We start from the raw sequence: 18,691 nt of genomic DNA, 5'->3' as shown, positions 1-18,691 counted from the left end.
GAGACGGAAGCCAGAAGTTAGAAATGTACTCACCAAATACTTTGACCCATAACTTACTGAATAAATAAGTATACTCACTTTGCCCTGTTTTCTGTCCTTGCTCGTATGAAGGTGGTTTACCTATTTATGCAAGTACTTCTCTGACAATACATGTGTAACAGCCTAATGTAACATTGTATGGAAATACAAGATAATACTGATGCAGACATGTTTTACACATTTAACAAGGTGCTTTATTAATGCAATAGAGTTAGTCTTTCAATGTCCGTCGTCAGCCAGGTCATACAGTCCGTGAACTCCCTGTAGTTTGCCTCAATATGCTTCAATATTTGTTTTTTTTTACTTTTGAATCTTCCTGCGTGAGAGCCAACAGCTGCCCGTCGTTTAAGTTTCTCTAGTCTGTAACTGAACAAACGCGCACCGTCTTTCACAGCGAGATTCGAACACCAAACATGTCGCTTGTTTTCGGTAGATGTGTCCTGCGCATGCACAGTAGGAGGAGATTCGCCGAAATCTCCGTTTCAATGTGGATAGAGATTTTTTTTAAACGCATAGTGTGGACGCCTATCGTTTTTACGTGAAACTGGCGTTTTCAGAATTATCTGGTCTAGTGTGGGTGTAGCCTCGGTGAGTCAGGCAGCTTGAGTCCAAATGAAGGGTCTCAAACTGTCCAATTCACTTCACAGATACCACCTGATCTGTCGAGTTCCTCTAGTAGTGCTTTGGGTTGCTTCTCCTTTCCTATTTCCGAGGAAGGGTCACAAACTCAAAATGTCAACTATTTCTCTTTCCTTTGATGTTGTCTTGATCTGCTGAGTTTCTTTGCATTTTTTTTCCTTTTCAGATTTCCTGCCATTGGTGTGGGACAGTCTGATTTGGGATCTTTGAAATTCTGCAGTGGTTGACAATGGATAATGTTCATGTTAATTGACACTCATTGAAACTCTGATTTAACATTTTTTGTATAAAATCTGCTATTTCCTTCTGAGCTAATGAAATGTGTCTTTAAATTATGTTTTGCTTCCAGAGTCTCTCTTTGATCGTCGAGTTGAAGAAAAGTCAAAAGATCTTCTTTTTACACCACTTGGGTGGCATCACAGCTCCCTGGAACACCTCAGGGAAGAAAATGGAGAAAAACAAGCAATGGAGAGACTACTGTTAGTATATATACATATATCTAAACTGGAATGTAATATGATTTTTATTGCAGTCTAAACAAGTAAAATTAAAATTGGTGTTAGGGGTTATTCTGGAGTTATGAAATTATGGACAGATATAGACTAAAAGATGAATTTTATTTGCTATCCATAATCACCTCCAGAGAAAAAAAACTACAGGAAACAAAATGTGTTCACTAGTCAGTTTCAACAAATGCCATCAAAAGCAATCATTTGGAAGAGAATGGACTGTTACTTGACACTGATTGAAATTCATTTAACACATTGTTTGTTTGTCTGTCACAAATTACTAACCTCTGCTAACCCTTTGGAATGTGATAAGAAAACGAAACACTTAGTGGACCCCCACAGTTTCCAGAGGAAACAGGTAACAAGAGAGGTGTATTTTTTAACTCTGGGTGGCATCCAATCTGATAGCATGAACATTGATTTTTCTAACTTCCTGTAATTTCCCTCTTCCCTCCTTTCTTTTTCCATTCCCCATTCTCAATACCACCTTTTCTCCTCAACTGCCAACCACCTCCCTCTGGTCACCTGTACCTTCTTGTCCCCTCTTATTCGATTCCTTCTTCTTCAGCCCTTTATCTCTCCACCTATCCCCTCCCTGCTTCTTACTTCATCTTTCCTCCTCCACCCACCCAGCTTCTCCTTCACCTGGTCTCACCTATCACCTTCCAGTGGGTACTCCCTCCGCCACCTTCTTATTCTGGCTTCTGTCCCCTTTCTTTTCAGTCCTGATGAAGGGTCTTGACCCGAAGTGTTGATTGCTGTTTTTCTCATCCTCTGTACCTTGCTCAAGATTTCCAGCATCTCTTGTGTTTATGTTTTGGGTCTCTAGAATTGTTGTTCAGAAGCTCTTGGTCCTTCCACCAATTTTTTTTTGAATATTTAAAACATTTCTGCCCATTAAGGTGTGCTTCCATTGTAAATATGCAAACTTTACCTGACTGCATTCAAGATATTTAAGTAGGTAATAATAGGCATTGAAACTGTAGTTAATAGTTTATTGCCTTTGTGTTTAGAAGTATGAAATATTGTGTCAGGAGGGAAGAAATAAATATTGTTGAGAAGATCTACTATGTTGAATAAAGAACTTTTATTTCTCCCAGCTACAGCCTCAATCTGGCTCATTTCAGCAGTCATAACAATTGGTTAATTTAAAACTGAAGCTCATTGGAAAACATGTTGCACCTCAATATACCTTCCATATTTAAAATGCATACAACTCCTATTAATAATGTTTGACAGTTGTTTTAACTGTAATAATCAGGAACGATATTCAGGTGACACAGTAGCGTAGTGGTTAGCACAGTGCTTTACAGTACCAGCGACCCAGGTTCAACTCCTGTCGCTGTCTGTAAGGAGTTTGTACATGCTCCTCGTGACCTATTGAGTTTCCTCCGGGTACACTGGTTTCTTCCCACAGTCCAAAGATGTACCAGTTGGTAGGTCATTGTACATTGGCCTGTGATTAGGCTGGGATTAAATTGGGGGATTGCTGAGCAGCGTGGCTCGAAGGGCCTTTGCTAAACATTATCTCAATAAATAAATAACATCAAGATGTTTCAGCTTAATATCCTGTTTTGAAAGATATAAAAAAAGTCTTTTTAATATTAAGCTTCAAGCCTGGATTTCATGATATTACTTTGAGTTTACTCAATGTTAACATTGATCTTAATTGTGTTATGCAGAATATCACATTGGTATTTTCAGTTGTGTTTAGCTCCAGTGTATAATTTACAAAATATTGTTTCATGTATTCTTTAAAAAAAACAAGTAAATTGGTTGACATGGACTCATTGGACTGAAGGGCCTGAATCCATGCCTTATTTCCCCAGGACTATAAATTGCAGATATTTCTTTCTAGATTCAACAAGTTCAGGAACTCTGAAAGCTTAATTTAGGTTTTCAGAAGTTTGAAATTATTGCTTTATTTTTACTTAATTTTGTAGGTGGAGAAAGAACAGTGAACATTTTGTACAAGCAAATATTTTGTGTATTCAATTAAAAAAACAATTTCCGCTCAAATTTCTTTACATATATCAAAAAATTACATTAACTATTTAAAAGTACTAACTCTTGCATTATTAGGCACTATGCATATTAATTTCAGTGAAAACATTTATTTCTATTTTTTATCTTATTTTTACATGCAGTTCGGCTAATCATAGCCATATGATGGCCTTGTTACAGCAGCTTCTGTACTGTGAGTCTCTCTCATTATCATGGAGAGATATAATTGTTCCTGTGGTACGGCAAGTTGTGCAGACAGTACATCCAGATGTCAAGAATAATGATGACGATATGGATATCCGCCAGTTTGTTCATATTAAAAAGGTATCATTTGCTATGTCTGAGAGACAGTTATGTACAGTAGCATCATTGTGAACATATATATAAAATTTACAGTTTTATTACAGTTTTACATTTTTGTTTGCTTGCACTTCAAATGGCTTTTGTATTCCTTAATACACCTGCAACTTTTTAAAGATGGGGGTTTAATTTTAGAATTAATTTAAGTAGAATATATTTTCAGCAATTAATGAATTTGATTGCTGAACGTGAAAATGTATCTGAAGATTTGTCTTCATTTTTCTTTTGTTTTGAGATTCCTGGTGGCAAGAAATTTGATTCTGCAGTTGTAAATGGATTTGTTTGTACCAAAAACATAGCCCACAAGAAGGTGAGAAGTTTGTCTTTTGCTAAATTTGTCTACGTTGCGAAAGAGAGCAGTCATTGATAATTAAGTTTATATGCAGTTAACTTTGTGTCTGGTAATACTGTTGTAGTATAATTGTGGTTTTGAAACTTTCACAGATGAATGCTTACATAAAAAATCCAAAGATCCTGCTGTTGAAATGTTCCATTGAATATCTGTATCGAGAGGAAACTAAGTTTACGTGCATAGATCCCATTGTTCTTCAGGTTTGTGTTTTTATCACCCATGAATATTCTTTTACTTTCCTAAATTCTACTATGTACCTGGATATATTACATAAATCATATTGCATCCAGCAAATCACCAAAACAATGTCATTTTGGTTTTCAATCCTCCCCCTTGTCATGTATTGTAGATCATAACTGACTTAGAGTAACACTAATCTTATTGTGATAATTAGGAAAGAGAATTTCTGAAGAATTATGTACAGCGAATAGTGGATGTTCGGCCAAATCTGGTACTTGTAGAAAAAACCGTTTCTCGCATTGCTCAAGATATGCTTCTGGAGAATGGCATCACCTTAGTTATTAACGTAAAGCCAGTAAGTATTCCAGTATCTTGCACCGCCATCCCAAAGCATTATTCAGATTTCTAATCACTTGTCAATATATTTCACACACAAGTACAGTATATTAATCAGATCATATTGTGTTTGTATAGGAAAAACTAATGGATGTACAAATGTTTTATGATATTGTTCAGTTTCCCCATTTATTTTGATTAAATTTGATTCCTTTTCATGGAGCACTTTTTTAGAGCAACTTTAATTAATTTTATGGCAGGTTATCTATTTTACTTGTTGTTTCTGTTTCAAAGTTTTCTGGAAAAAGTATTACTGAATTGTGATGGGCAGGAAGAATCCTGGCTAACTTTCTACTGCTAGCCATGGCACTCAGATGAATTATTCATTGGGTGACAAAGTAAATACAATTGATAACTTGAGTACTACACCAAAAACTGACTTTGAATGTTTGTACTGTGTCATTTCATTAATTGTCAGCCACATTAGGTGTGATAATGCTGTTAATTGGTGAGCTGAAGGCATATTAAAATTTAATTGTTTTTTTGCAAAATTCAGTGACAATAAACATTACCTTTGTTTATTCGCATAGAATGTGCTAGACCGAGTGAGCCGTGTTACTCAGGGCGATTTAGTTATGTCAATGGACCAGCTTCTAACCAAGCCTCGGCTTGGCACATGTCATAAGTTTTATCTTCAGCCATTCCAGCTGCCTAGCGGTAAGCAATTAACTGTACATCTTACACGACCATCTCTAAAAATGAATTTGGGCTTGTGTTTAATGGGTAAAAGTGGTCTCATGGTTATGAAATAAGTGGATGAATATTGAGTCCTGGCTATAATGTGTTCTCATTTGATATCCCCTCACGTTCACCCAAGTACATAACAGTTATTACAGAGCTGCACATCTCAGAACCATTACTTGTTGTATTGTTTCATTTTGAAATGGCAAGGTTAAAGGCTAAGTGAAACATTGTTCCATATACGTTGTTGTGGTTTATCATATTCCATTAATATGTTAAGTACAATCTACTCTGTCTATAAACAATGGCAGCATTTGAATTCTGCTTGTTATATCTGCTTGGCAATTCGTAAGTGCTTGGGAGTTGTGAGCAACAACATGTTATGGTGTCTGTTTAATAGCAGAGCAACATTTTTATTATCTCAGAGCAACTGAAGTGGACGACCCACTCTCAAAGATTCAGAAACACTATTTCTTCAATGCCATCAGATTTCTGAGCAGTCCATGAACCCATAAATACTACCTCATTATTCCTTTTTGCTTGCATTGTTTATCTTTAAGTTATACTAATTTTATGTCTTGCTGCCTCAGAACAACAAATTTTCATGTCAAATAAATCCATGATAATAAATTTGACTCTAATGATGGAAACAGTAAATTCAGCCATTCAAGGAATTTAGTACTGTCTCAATATTTGCACTAAATCCATATTAATTATGCCATGCATAGTCAGATGACCATTCACTTTCTTATGGATGACTTCATTCTGGAACACTTTATCATTATTTTGACAAGAAGCACCTTTTGTTCTTGCATGTTTAGTCAGAATGCAATGATGAAAAGAAAATGGTTGGTTGCACCTTGTAATTGATGTCGTTGGAATATGTAACCAAATAGATTTTCTTCAGAAATGTCTTAAAATTATCTCTATTTTCCCCACATAGGTCATACGAAGACACTTATGTTTTTTGAAGGATGTGCCCAACATTTGGGTTGTACTGTGAAGCTAAGAGGTGCATCAGAATACGAGCTAGCAAGAGTGAAAGAAATTCTCATTTTCATGGTCTGTGTAGCTTATCATTCTCAACTTGAACTTTCTTTCCTAATGGATGAATTTGCAATGCCTCCAAGTTTATCTAAAAATGGATCAATTAATTCCATCATTGATGGTGAGTCTACAGACAATGATGGACAAGACTTATTTAATGATGAAAAGATTGGCTACCTTTCCAAAGATTCTGATGCTGCAATCGAAGGCATTCCTTTAGTATCTGAATTTACGCAAGCTCCTAGTTTCGATTGTTCAACAGAAAATGCACTTTGTGAGGAAGATAAACTGCTAAGAAAAAGTGTTTCTCAAGATAGTGTTTTTGCAAAGCCAGAAAGTTCCACACCTGTTAGTGCCCCTCCAGATTTAGATATTCCTTTTTTTGACATCGATTCATCTCTAAAAGACTCACTGACCATTGAAAATAAAGAAGACCAAATGCCTCCAGGTGATTACCATGCATTTTTAAATGAGCAACCCAGATCACGAAATGACTCTGCAGGGTGTGATCAGTCGGTAGGAAATGAACCTAAACTGTTCCGTGATCCCCTTCAGGATGATACAGGTCTTTTTGTTGCTGAACATGTTACTTCTTCTGAAGACAGACTAAAATCTTATTCTATTGCATTCAAGCAAGAATTGAAAGATATTATCCTTTGTATATCTCCTTTTATTACATTCAGAGAACCTTTTCTATTGACAGAGAAAGGTATGAAATGTCCAACAAGAGGTTATTTTCCTGAGCAAATCTATTGGTCCCCTCTCTTGCACAAAGATGTTAAAGAAATAGAATGCAGAAGAAAGAAGCAACTTCTTAAGGACTTAACAAATCTTCAGGGCTTAAATGGAAACGTCCAGGCAAAATCTACACGAATTCTTCCTTCACATGATTTGCTGAGTACCAGAATAACTCATTCCTTGGGAAGTAACCAAAGCTTATCAAAGCTGTTAGCTGATTATAGAGCTCGAGGTGGTAGGATAAAGAATGAAGAAATAGATCCCTTTACACAGAGTAAAGAGGACAACAGTAAAACAACTATAAAAGATGGAGATGAGGAAATCCAACGGGGACAGAGCCAGAATGAGTTGATATGGGCATCACAGGTAAGGATGTCAGTTTCCTTTTAACTTTAAGCTTGAGTTTCCCATGATCAGTCCCCTAGTTTTGAAGGAGGTGCAATAAACATCAAATGGATCCAGATCACTGGTGATTAAACATTGAGCTAATAATTGCTTGATTCATTCTGCATTATAGCATAAGTATATGTGCTCATCTCTTAATACTCTATGTTGCTGATTCAAAATTAGATGAATTGTAGTTATGGTTATTTTTGGTTTGTAAACTTAAATCTGTTTTTCTGTAAGTTAACAGATGGTAAAACTCTGCAGTAGATGATATTTATTTTGAAGCTTGCATGCCCTTTTGGTAAGAATGCGAGCTATTTTTTGAAGTGTTTTCCTATTTCAGGTATCTTAAAATTGGGCTTTTTGTGGTATTTTGAAGCAATTCTCATTGTGTATAAAATGACAAAGTATTTGAAATTTAAATGAGAAAGAAAGCATTTTGGAAAAAGCATGGAAATGCATTGGGTTTAAGTCTGAGAGAGTTGAAGTGAGATAGAATATTATGACCAAATTGCTGATGAGATTTGGGTAACTTGGTTTTAAATGTGTTTTATTTTGGGAATTTGTGTAAATAAAGTGATCTTCTTATGCTATCTACAGAAAATACAGCCCAAAATTGATCTCTTATAAAATGTGATGTAGTCAGTCTTCATTGTTGTAATAGGTTTAATGTGTCAGCAATGCCGACACATTCGTGTAGCAAAACATGGAAATCCAGAAACTGTTTAGCACACGGTTCATTAGTATAGGTTTTGCTGACAGATTTGGCACTTAAAATTTGCGTGTGTGAAAAGTTGTGGTTGTTGTTCCTAAATACCGGTAAGTGAATTGTTATCTCTGTGGTAAGGACTGGTATTTCCGAATGGTCTGACTGTGCTATAACATATATTGGCCGTCTTTTTAAGAAGAGGATTATATTTAGCTCTGGTACGCCAATGCATATTTGTTAATGACAGTTGTATCTCAAAAGTTAGTAGTATTGTTAATTATAATACATTTTCCAGTGATCCATGTAGTTTCATGGGAACATGGTAAACCAAAGCAAAAGTTTCCACTGAGTGGAGAAACCAAAGCTCCTGTGAGATTCAGTGGGAACACACTGAAACAGATACCAAACTGTCAGACTTTACAAATGATCATATAATGGATATGAATATATAGCCTTTAGTTCAGGCGATTAACTTTTAGTGCACCAGAAAGTGTTTGTCAGGTTTGTTTATTTCTTTTAAAGGTGGACTGTTTGAGCCCTGCAAACCATCAGAAGCTTTGTGTTCTCTTCAGTAGTTCTTCTGTCCAGTCAAGCAATGCACCAAATCCATGTGTCAGTCCGTGGTAAGTGAGTGTTTCTTTCTTATTGCAACTTTAGGTGAAATTCAGTTCCATGATAGTTGTATTCTTTTTCCTGTTCTAAGCATCAAAGTTCTTTGTTTTCCACAGTCTCAACCATCCACTTCCTCTATCAATTGTAGCAGATTCTAGGTTCTAACCATCTGCTGTGTTTAAAAATTGTTTCCTTGCATTTGTTCTTTTTCCAGTTACTTCCATTGTTCTCTAGTTTTTGATTCATCTCTCAATGGGAACAGATTTTGCTCTATCTCAATGTCTAGACACTTTTTGGTTTAAAAACACTTATCAGGTACTCTCACATCTCTTAAATTCCCAAGGGAACCAACTCTAGCTTCTGCAGTTCACCATGTACAGGAACTGAAATCCATCTTTTGCGGAATCATTCTAGTAATGTTTTTGTACCTTTGTAACTGAAATATGATGTGCTGAACTAAACCATTGATGTGACTGATCCTATTGAATTCCCTTGTTCGTCTCCATGAGATACTTGACATCAGCTTTGAAAAAATGACTGGATCCTACTTTAATAAAATATTACCTTTTCCAGCATGCAGTAGTTAATCAGTATTCCACTGATGTCTTAGATTAAATGTTGAAATGTCTGGAGCAGGACTTGAACTCACTGCAGAGGTAAGAGGATTACACCTATAATCCTCACAGTGTAATAGTTTTGCACTTTTATTTATGATTTTTCCAATTACCAGTCTCACTGAAATGTCAAAATTTAGAAGTAGCAGATGTGACCTGTAAATAGTTCTGGATTTAAGATTTACACTATTACTTTTGTCGCTAGCCATTTTAAGTCCACACGTATGTATATTATAACCATTCCCCAAATGTTGACACATTTTAATGATTTTCTTTGTGCCACTAAACCAGAGTTTATGCTCCAAATTTTTGTTATCAGATTTTAGGGAATAAGTAAAATAATTCATTGACACTTTTGTTTGATCACAAAAATATGGATTGTCTACAAATTATGCATTGGAAAGATCACCTCTTTAGATATGAGTAATAAATATTTTCTTTATCAAATGTTTTGATTAGTTATTGTGGTTTTAATTTTAGGATTGTCACAATGGAATTTTATGGGAAAAATGATCTGACTTTGGGAATATTTTTAGAGAGATACTGCTTTCGGTAAGTCCAGTGGTTCTCTGTTCATGTCAGATTATATCTCTGACTTTGATTTTGGATGAAGATAACCATTTGTATTTGATGTATGCAAGTGTACATAAATGTTAAGAGTCAGCCTGCAAACTGTTAAAATCTCAAGAATATGATCTGCATCTCATAGTCATACCAATGGAGAGAGTCGATGTTCTGTTTTTCATCTTTCTAAGTTCTATGGATTCTGTAGGTGTTTTGGAACTTTCTGAGTCTTGATAAGGTCCAACACTGGTCAAAACAATTGCAGGAATGGGATTGGGATTATGCCAGTGTTGGCTAAGAGTTAGTTAAGAGAAAACAAACAGTTGGAATAAATAAGTACTTCTCGGGTCAGCTGACTATAACTACCGTAGATTGGATCATACTGGGCTAAGTGCATGGGTCCAGGTGGTGATAATCTGTATCAGCAATTTGCTTGCCTGGACCGTTCTGTAAATTTCTAGATCACACAGATGATGTGGGAATACGAGTAGTGGTGAGCCTGCCAAAAACTTAAAGGATATAGGCAAGTGCAATGTTCAGCAATATTGTGGCTGATCTTCTATCTCAGTGCTATTTTCCTGCACCACTTGACTTATTTACTATTCAGAAATTGGTCTTGATATTGACTGAATTCAAACACAGAATCTTTTAAATTCTTCAGGGTAGAGAATTCCACAGACAAGGTGGGAAGGTTGGTCTGTATTGTTACAGGATTTGAATATTATGTTGACAACATATCTGGAGTACCATTTACAATTTTGGTCTCATTTGGAGGATATAGCTGCTATAGGAGTAGTGCAGCCAAGGTTTACCAGACTGATTCTGAGGGTGGTAGGTTCATCAGAGGAGCAGAGACTGAATACACCAGGCCTGTATTCACTCGAGAGGCAAAGAACGGAAATAAGCCTTCATTTGTGCCCAATTTTTTTACACTATTCTAGTATTAACCCTCACGTTCTCATGAACCCAGATTCTACTGTTGACCCACACAATAGGGACAATTTACAGATGCCTATTACCTTGGCAACCTGGAGGAAACGCACTCAGTCATGGGGAGAACATGCCGATTCTATGCAGGCACCACCTGAGGCCGAGATTGAACTTGGGTCGCTGGAGCTATGAGAGAACAGCGCCACTAGCTCTGCCACTTCTGTTACACAGGGAGATTACACTTGTTAAACTCTGGTTACTGCATTCCTTCAGCTGATGTGTCAGTACTTCTCCACATTAAAGCAGTGTTTTGTTGCACCAAGGACCTTTCAGGAGCTACAGAGAGCAGGAGAAGGCTGAGTGAACATTCCCATACTTGAGACATAATGAGGTACAGCTCATGTAAGGTGCAGAATAAGGCTGAAATGTTTACAATATTAAATATCAGTTTGGTTTTAAAGCTATATGGCTTTAAATATTTAAGATGTATCATACTTTTCATTTTTTGTTCTTTTCAGACCATCCTATCAGTGTCCCAGCATGTTCTGTGAAACACCGATGGTGCACCATATACGTCGTTTTGTACATGGCAATGGCTGTGTACAGATTGTACTAAAAGAGCTTGATTCTCCTGTTCCTGGCTATCAACACACAATCCTGACCTATTCATGGTGTAAAATATGTAAACAGGTATATAGGATGTTACCATTTTTTCAGAGATAATTTTGTATTAAAACATATTGCATAATGTCGGATTAAATAGTATTCTCTTAGATTTTCTATAGGGAGTAGATTTTTGTTTTTTTTCCCCCATGTATGTAATATATTGCTTCTCATCATAGGTAACCCCAGTGGTTCCACTGTCCAGGGACTCATGGTCTATGTCCTTTGCTAAGTATCTGGAATTACGGTTCTATGGTCATCAGTATACCCGAAGAGCAAATGCAGAACCGTGTGGTCACTCAATGCATCATGATTATCATCAGTATTTCTCCTATAATCAGATGGTTGCTTCTTTCAGGTAATGGAAATAGATCAATCTGCAACTTACATTAAACTGCTATCAATACTTTCTAGAAACAATTTTGTGTTTTTAAATTGCATGAAGCAATCTTTGGGTTGGGTAAGTATATAAACCTTCAAGGCTTTAAATCAGTGCTCATTTGGTAGTAATGTCTTAAGATAAGAAAAGTGACAAGTATAAGGAATCTTTGGCCTTTCATTCCAGTAACTTGTGAAATTGCATTAAGTGAGACTGATTATTAAGAATGGAATTATTTTGTCATCAATCTTGGTGTGAAGTGACATCAACTTCCATTAATATTAGAATTTAAAATTTTCAACTAAGCAAAGAAATGCAACTAAAGATGTAGCGATGATTTTGTTCTGCTTTACACTTGTGCACTGGAAGTGACATTAAACAATTTTGGATCTTGAACACGTGATTCTACGGATGCTGGAAATCCAGAGCAACACACACAAAATACTGGAGGAACTCAGCAGGTCAGGGAGCATCTATGGAAATGAATATACAGTCAGTGTTTGGGGCCGAGATCCTTCTTCAGGACTGGAAGGGAAGGGTGGGGGTAGGGGAAGGAGGATTAGCTAGAAGGTGATGGGTGAAGCCAGGTTGGGTGGATCTGGATATACCTGATTACATCTTCACAGCAGTCTGATTAGAGAATTAGACACAGTGCCAGTGTCTGTTTTTCATTCTTTGTGCGACCGAGGTATTGATATAGATATACCTGTATGTTGATGTAGCTAGAACAAGCAGAGTTACAAAAATTGGTCTGAGGTTTGCCATGTCCTCCATTTGGCACCTCCCGGCAGTTAACTGTTTGTAGACATTTTCCTATTTCCCAGGAAAATCTAATCCTACGAAGCCTTAATTTGCTCTTCTTGTCAAAACTTCTTGTTCCCTGACAGTAAAGGAACTTTAACTCACACCCTTCACCCACACTGGTTTAGATTTATTATGGTCACTTTTATCAGAATACTTTTGTGTGTTGTCCAGACAGATCATGCTAGACATTAATGCATCAAAGTAGTTGAAAGGAGGCCAGAATGCAGATATAGTGTTACAGCTAAAGAGCAAGTGCAGTGTAACTAGATAAATAAAGTGTAAGGTCCTCAAGGAGGTAGATTGGGGAACCAAGAAGTTTAAAAAAAAATTGTATAAAAGGTCCATTCAAGAGTCTGATATCAGCGGGACAGTAGCTAACCTTGAGCCTGATGTTACATGTTCTCAAGCCTTTGTATCTTCTGCCCAGCAGGAGAGTGAGAAGAGAGAATGACCATGTGGGAGGGTTCTTGATTATTTTGACCACATTCCTGAGGCATTGAGAAGTATAGACAAAGTCAATGGAAGGGAGCCTGCTTTGCTTGGTAGTTCTGCAATTACATGTGGTCTTGGGCAGTATTACACCTAAGTAGTTCTACCTATCAACTTAGAGCAGCACTTCGAACCAAGATTGTAGTGCTTTTGGTTTTTTTCTTTTGTGTTTTATGGTACAGTTTATTCTGTGTTTTAATTAAATAGTAATTTGGTCCCATGTTAAATATGTATAATGTCATTCATACTTTGATACTAAGTATAAAATAGATTTGCTATTGCGGCTGGTTGAGAAACACTAACTTTTTTTATATTTCTAGCTATTCTCCAATTAGAATGCTTGAAATTTGCCTTCCGCCACTTGAAATATACATTAAACATCAAATCCCATCAAAGCAGCTGATTGTACAGGATTTGAAAGACTTTTCACAGAAGTAAGTTTGAATTTGATTGTTAAAACAGTTCTTCTGTTTGTTGAGGGATAGCTTGATTAAGCTGATTGCTAACAAAAGAATTTTATTATTTAGGGTATCGCAGATTTATTCAACTGTAGATGATCGTCTTGTCTCTCTGAAAACTGATACATTCAACAAAACAAGAGAAGAAAAAATTGAAGATTTGTTTGCACAGAAAGAGGTAATTTAACATCTTCCTATGTTTGATAATTGTATATATAAAATTACATTGAAAATAATTTCTTCTGGAGACTAAATTGCATTTGTTGATGTAGATCGAAGAGACAGAGTTTCGAAACTGGTTTGAAAAAACGCAGGCAAGATTGCTATCCTCTCCAATTGACAGTTGTCAACAGTTGCTATTTGTGAATGATTGCTTAATTACCAAGAAGCAGAATTTTTGTGAACTTTTACAAGCTTGGAATAATAGGTGAGATTAATCATGAATGACATATTTGAATGTTTCTGATAGAGATTCTTCAATAAGCAGTTGTATTATACTTAGGCTAAAGAAAATGTTTGTATTAAGTCCTTGTTACTCTGCAATTTTATGAACCGGGAAGAAGCATGATATAAAGAGATGTTATTTTACTGTAATACAACCTGCTAGAGTCATACAGGGGTACAGCTTAGAACAGATTGTTCAGCCCTCTGAGTCTGCATCAACTATCGACTACCAATTTACACTAATCCTTTATTAATCTTACTTTTTAAATTCTTCCTGCATTCTTAACAACTGCTCCCAAAATCTACTACTTGCCTATATACTAGGGGTGATATCACTGAGGCCAGTTACCCTGCCAGCCAGCATGTCTCTTACAGAGTACCCATAGGAAACCCATGCGGTCATAGGGAGACTTTGCAGACAAAGCACAGACAGCACCTGAGGTCTGGATTATATCCGAGCCTCTGGCACTATGAGGCAAACACTCTACCACCTGTATCATTCTGTGCTACAATCAATAAGTATTAGTTTTTAATTAATAAGTAACTGTTATGCATGTGCTTTTGTTCACATGATTCCCAAAGAGTTAGTATTTTGTCACATTTTTCATAGCTTAACTATTTTGGCTATTCAGCTTTCTAACACAATACCATGATTCTTTAAAAATTGTTTTATTTTAGACTACAGGACTTATTTCAGCAAGAGAAAGGACGTAAGAAGCCAGCAGTACCACCAAGTCCTGGTAGATTAAGATCATCAGAAGAAACAAAGGTATTCAATTTGATCAATTGAAACAATATGAATAAGCCTGAGCATCTTTCAGAGTAATTATTTTTAATTATCACTATCATAACATATACTTCTCTCAATTTGCACTTAGGGTTTAGATACTGTCTAATACAGTGCCCAGTTCCACTGAGGTGACTTCTCCTTCCCTCTACCCTTAAAAGCTCAAGGAAAAGCTGAATAACATCTGAAGGATACATTTCTCAGCTAGTTTTTAGTAATTTCAGTGATTGCAATGGTGAAGAGAACATTCTTTAGCATAGGTGCTGCGTGTAATATTTGCCTGCCAAACACTGCTTTGTTGGAATGCTCTTGGTCCTGGAGTCTGGGCATCCACAGGTGCTCTTTCTGTACATTGGAAAGATTTGGTCTGCATTCTGTGGTGCAGCAATGAGACCCTGATCACATTACCACATAACTCAGGGCGGAGTAAACCACAGAGGCAGCATGTAGACGCTGCCTGTAAGTGGTGAGCAGTGCACGGTTCAGGGATGACAGTGGGCATTTGCTGAGGACTGGCAGAGGCTGCTCAGTGTGATGATAGGCTTGCCTTGATCCCACAGTCCTCCTTGTCACCAACTATTAGATGTGACAGAAGTTGCTGTCTCTCCCATTCTTCAATTAGCTATATAGCTCAGTGTAGTTCCAGAGATTCCTCTCTGATCAGCTCAATATGGTTCTTGGCAGATGATGTTGTTGCCTTAGAGAAATCTTTGGACTGCAGGGAGCTAAGCAGGCAAATATATGAGAGGGAGGTCAAAGTTGCAAACTAACACAAAGTATAGTTATGAAAAGTATGGCAACACACAATGAACAGTACTTTGTCCCAATCAGTGATTCGCACTCCTCTGCCAGGATGCACCCCTGACCACAGCTGATCAACACTGCTCCTTAAGACATCCGTTGCATATTGCCTCATGGTTAACTCCACAATTAGCTATGAACTATCGTTGTGGGAGCACCAGCCCTCACCAGAGCACTTAACCAGACTTTTAGCATTGTTTTCTACCAGCTTCCTGATATGGAACTCAAACCAGCAATCAATCCACAGTCAGTCACTCAGATCCCATTTCTTCCTCCTTCTGACGTTTGGTCTGAATGACTACATTTCTTGATTATGTCTGCAGTCTTTTATGCTTTGAGTTGCTGCCATATGATGGGTTGATTAGGTATTTGTATTAACAAGCAGATGTACACATTTATCCAATAATGTAGCCACTGAGTGTATTTATGATACCATATTGATCTGTTCAGGCTGTATTTCCATTCACGCCATCTTTCCTGAGAATGCATTCTGAAAACTAAGCATGGTAGCAGTGGGTTATAAAACAAAAATCTATAACCTTATTTTCTGCAGTCACAACTTGCTTGTTTGGGAAATTATCAACTTTCATATAGAGTGAAACAGCACAGAAACTAAACTATCATTTATACAGTAGGATGTATAAAATACAGCGGCCAACCTGCACGTCCTCAGGATGCAGGAGGAAACCTACATGGTCGTAGTGATGTTGTACAGATTGCACCAGAGGCCAGGATTGAACCTGGATCTTGGCCACTGTGAGGCAGTGGCTTTACAGCTGTCCAGTCTGATTTTGGTATTGCAAACTCAACTCAAAATGTGTTGATTGTTCAAACATGAGAAGATTTGCAGAATCTGGAAGTCCAAAGTAACAGACACAAAATGTTGGAACAGCTCAGCATTTGATGAAGGGCATCGACCCGAAATGGCGACTGTTTACTCTTTTCCATAGATGTAGCCGGGCATGCTGAGTTCCTCCAGCATTTTGTGAATATTGATTGCTAAAGGCACCTTTTGTGCAAAATGCTTGTCACTTTAGATTACAACCAGAAACACTCTGCAAGTCGAGCAGTATCTATGGAAAGAAAAACTGAGTCAATATTTCAGGCCCATGAGATGGGCTGCTTGTACTGTTGGTAATTTTGGTCTTTCTTTGCTGCATTGTGTGGTTTTAGGGTTATTATTCTTCCTATTTGCATCATTGAGATACACAGTTTCAATGTTCAGTAAAGTGCATCGCACATTCTAAATAATGTTTTATATGTGCTTAAGAATAATTAATTAGTATAATTTAACTTTGGATCTGAAAAATGTAAATTTCTCCTTTGTTTAATGGTGTAATTTATTGCCTTTTCATAGAGCAGTACACAAGATTCTTCACCACGAAATTCTTCTTCAGGACTACAGAATGGAGATAGAGGTTTGATTTGCCTTTTTGTTAAATCTGATAACTGTAAGTGATCCATAATCGTGACTGAATTAAAATCACAAGCTACTATTATTAAATCTATAAACTTTATTTGTTTTCATTTAGAGATAGAGCATCGTAACAGGCCCTTCAGGCCCAATGAGTCTGCACTGCCCAGGTACACTCATGTGACAAATCAACCTACTAAATCGTCTGTCTTCAGAATGTGGAGGAATCTGGAGCACCCGGAGTCACGGGGAAAATATTTAAATTCCTTACAAACGGTGGTGGAATTGAACATGCTGCAATAGCATTATGCCAACAATGTGCTACTGTGATGCCTGTTAATCATGCCTGAAATCAAGACAGTGATGCACCATCCATGTTTTAAACTTCCAGCCAATAAAATTGATGCACCATCAATAACTCTCCGAGACGTGAGGCGAGATGTAGGCTTTTATTGGCTGGAAGAAAGAACAAGCAGCAATTGACCACCATACTACATCCTGGAGACTGAGAGCAGGGCTCAGGCTCCAATCGCCTTTATACCGGGGTCCGTGGGAGGAGCCACAGGAGCAGTCAGCAGGGGGAGCGTGTCCAGACAGGTATATGTAGTTCACCACAGACAGCCACCTCACTGACCTGTAGATTGCTACTATTTGGTTTGAGATAATTTGTTGCACAGATGCTGCAATTTATCCATTGTTTAGTCATTTATATTTGCTTTTTTTAAAAACAGCAAGAAGCTAAGTTGTCTTTATTGATACGGATAAGCTATTTTGTTTTGGCCGATCACATTTCTAGGTTTTGTAATTCATTTTCTCAACCTTGGCTCTGCCAATTGCACCAATCACTAGCTTCTTTGGAAGCTCTCAACAATGATTAGTTTCTGGAAGCAGAACTGACCAGAAACAAAAGTAAGTGTAAAAGAGGGAGAGGGAGAGAGAGAGAGAGATCGTGTTCAATCCTTGTGGCACAGACAGCCACGATCAGACCCTTAATGCATTCCTCCTTGTGTGGAGCCCAGGATATTCATTCTCAATAACTCTGCACTGTCAGTTGAGGATTGAGAATGCAAGTGTCGACATTGCACACTGTGTGAAAAGTTGAGTGGGCTTTTTAGCCACCCGTTCCAAAACATCTTCAACATAGTGAAAATTGAAATGGTAATCTGTTCCCTAACTTAGTTCTTATTATCAATCATCTCTCTTTTACGTGAATAAAATATTCATTTTTTAAACAGGTCTGTAAATTTAATCTCCATATTTTGCTAAATTTTTATTTCAAATTTATTCATGTTCAATATACTAGTTTATGAAATTTAACAACAGATTCAGTTGCACCAAATGTTTAAGCCATGGTTTGTAAATATGTATTTTTCAGAGGATCGCTTACTGACTAATATGCCAACTGCTGTATCCTCTATGAGCAATGGCAGCTCTCATTTACTCTGCACTCCAGATGTCCACACAGAACAACTAACTGCTGGGCCTGTCATTCCTACTGTGTCTATTACCAATGACCAAGATAGCAATTATGTTGATGGTAAGGACGTTTCATTTTCAACTTGAGTGGTATAGTTGCACTTTCGCTAGTCAAATTTTGAATACATTTAGAGCAGCTCTCGAGAACCAGGTTATTTTAGTAACTTTGAGCTATTCTTTATGGATATGGAATTTGAATCCAACCTGCTTTTCTA

At 37.1% G+C, this 18,691-nt stretch overlaps 1 protein-coding gene across 3 annotated transcripts in view; it reads left to right on the top strand.

Moving 5' to 3' along the window:
• The window catches only part of pikfyve (phosphoinositide kinase, FYVE finger containing), a 99,737-nt gene that overhangs the window by 60,751 nt on the left and 20,295 nt on the right, over positions 1-18,691 (top strand). For all 3 annotated transcript variants that reach the window (XM_073046830.1, XM_073046828.1, XM_073046829.1), the window contains 17 exons: positions 1,028-1,157; positions 3,335-3,515; positions 3,787-3,861; positions 3,996-4,103; positions 4,298-4,438; positions 5,010-5,136; positions 6,104-7,311; positions 8,564-8,664; positions 9,748-9,819; positions 11,280-11,451; positions 11,604-11,782; positions 13,417-13,530; positions 13,624-13,732; positions 13,827-13,981; positions 14,677-14,767; positions 16,944-17,004; positions 18,376-18,537. In XM_073046830.1, coding sequence (XP_072902931.1) covers positions 1,028-1,157; positions 3,335-3,515; positions 3,787-3,861; positions 3,996-4,103; positions 4,298-4,438; positions 5,010-5,136; positions 6,104-7,311; positions 8,564-8,664; positions 9,748-9,819; positions 11,280-11,451; positions 11,604-11,782; positions 13,417-13,530; positions 13,624-13,732; positions 13,827-13,981; positions 14,677-14,767; positions 16,944-17,004; positions 18,376-18,537 — 3,186 coding nt within the window. The remainder of the gene's footprint in view (positions 1-1,027; positions 1,158-3,334; positions 3,516-3,786; positions 3,862-3,995; positions 4,104-4,297; positions 4,439-5,009; positions 5,137-6,103; positions 7,312-8,563; positions 8,665-9,747; positions 9,820-11,279; positions 11,452-11,603; positions 11,783-13,416; positions 13,531-13,623; positions 13,733-13,826; positions 13,982-14,676; positions 14,768-16,943; positions 17,005-18,375; positions 18,538-18,691) is intronic.

This window comes from Hemitrygon akajei, chromosome 5, assembly GCF_048418815.1.
Source record: "Hemitrygon akajei chromosome 5, sHemAka1.3, whole genome shotgun sequence".
Classification (NCBI taxonomy): domain Eukaryota; kingdom Metazoa; phylum Chordata; class Chondrichthyes; order Myliobatiformes; family Dasyatidae; genus Hemitrygon; species Hemitrygon akajei.
This window is presented reverse-complemented; position numbering and strand designations above follow the sequence as displayed.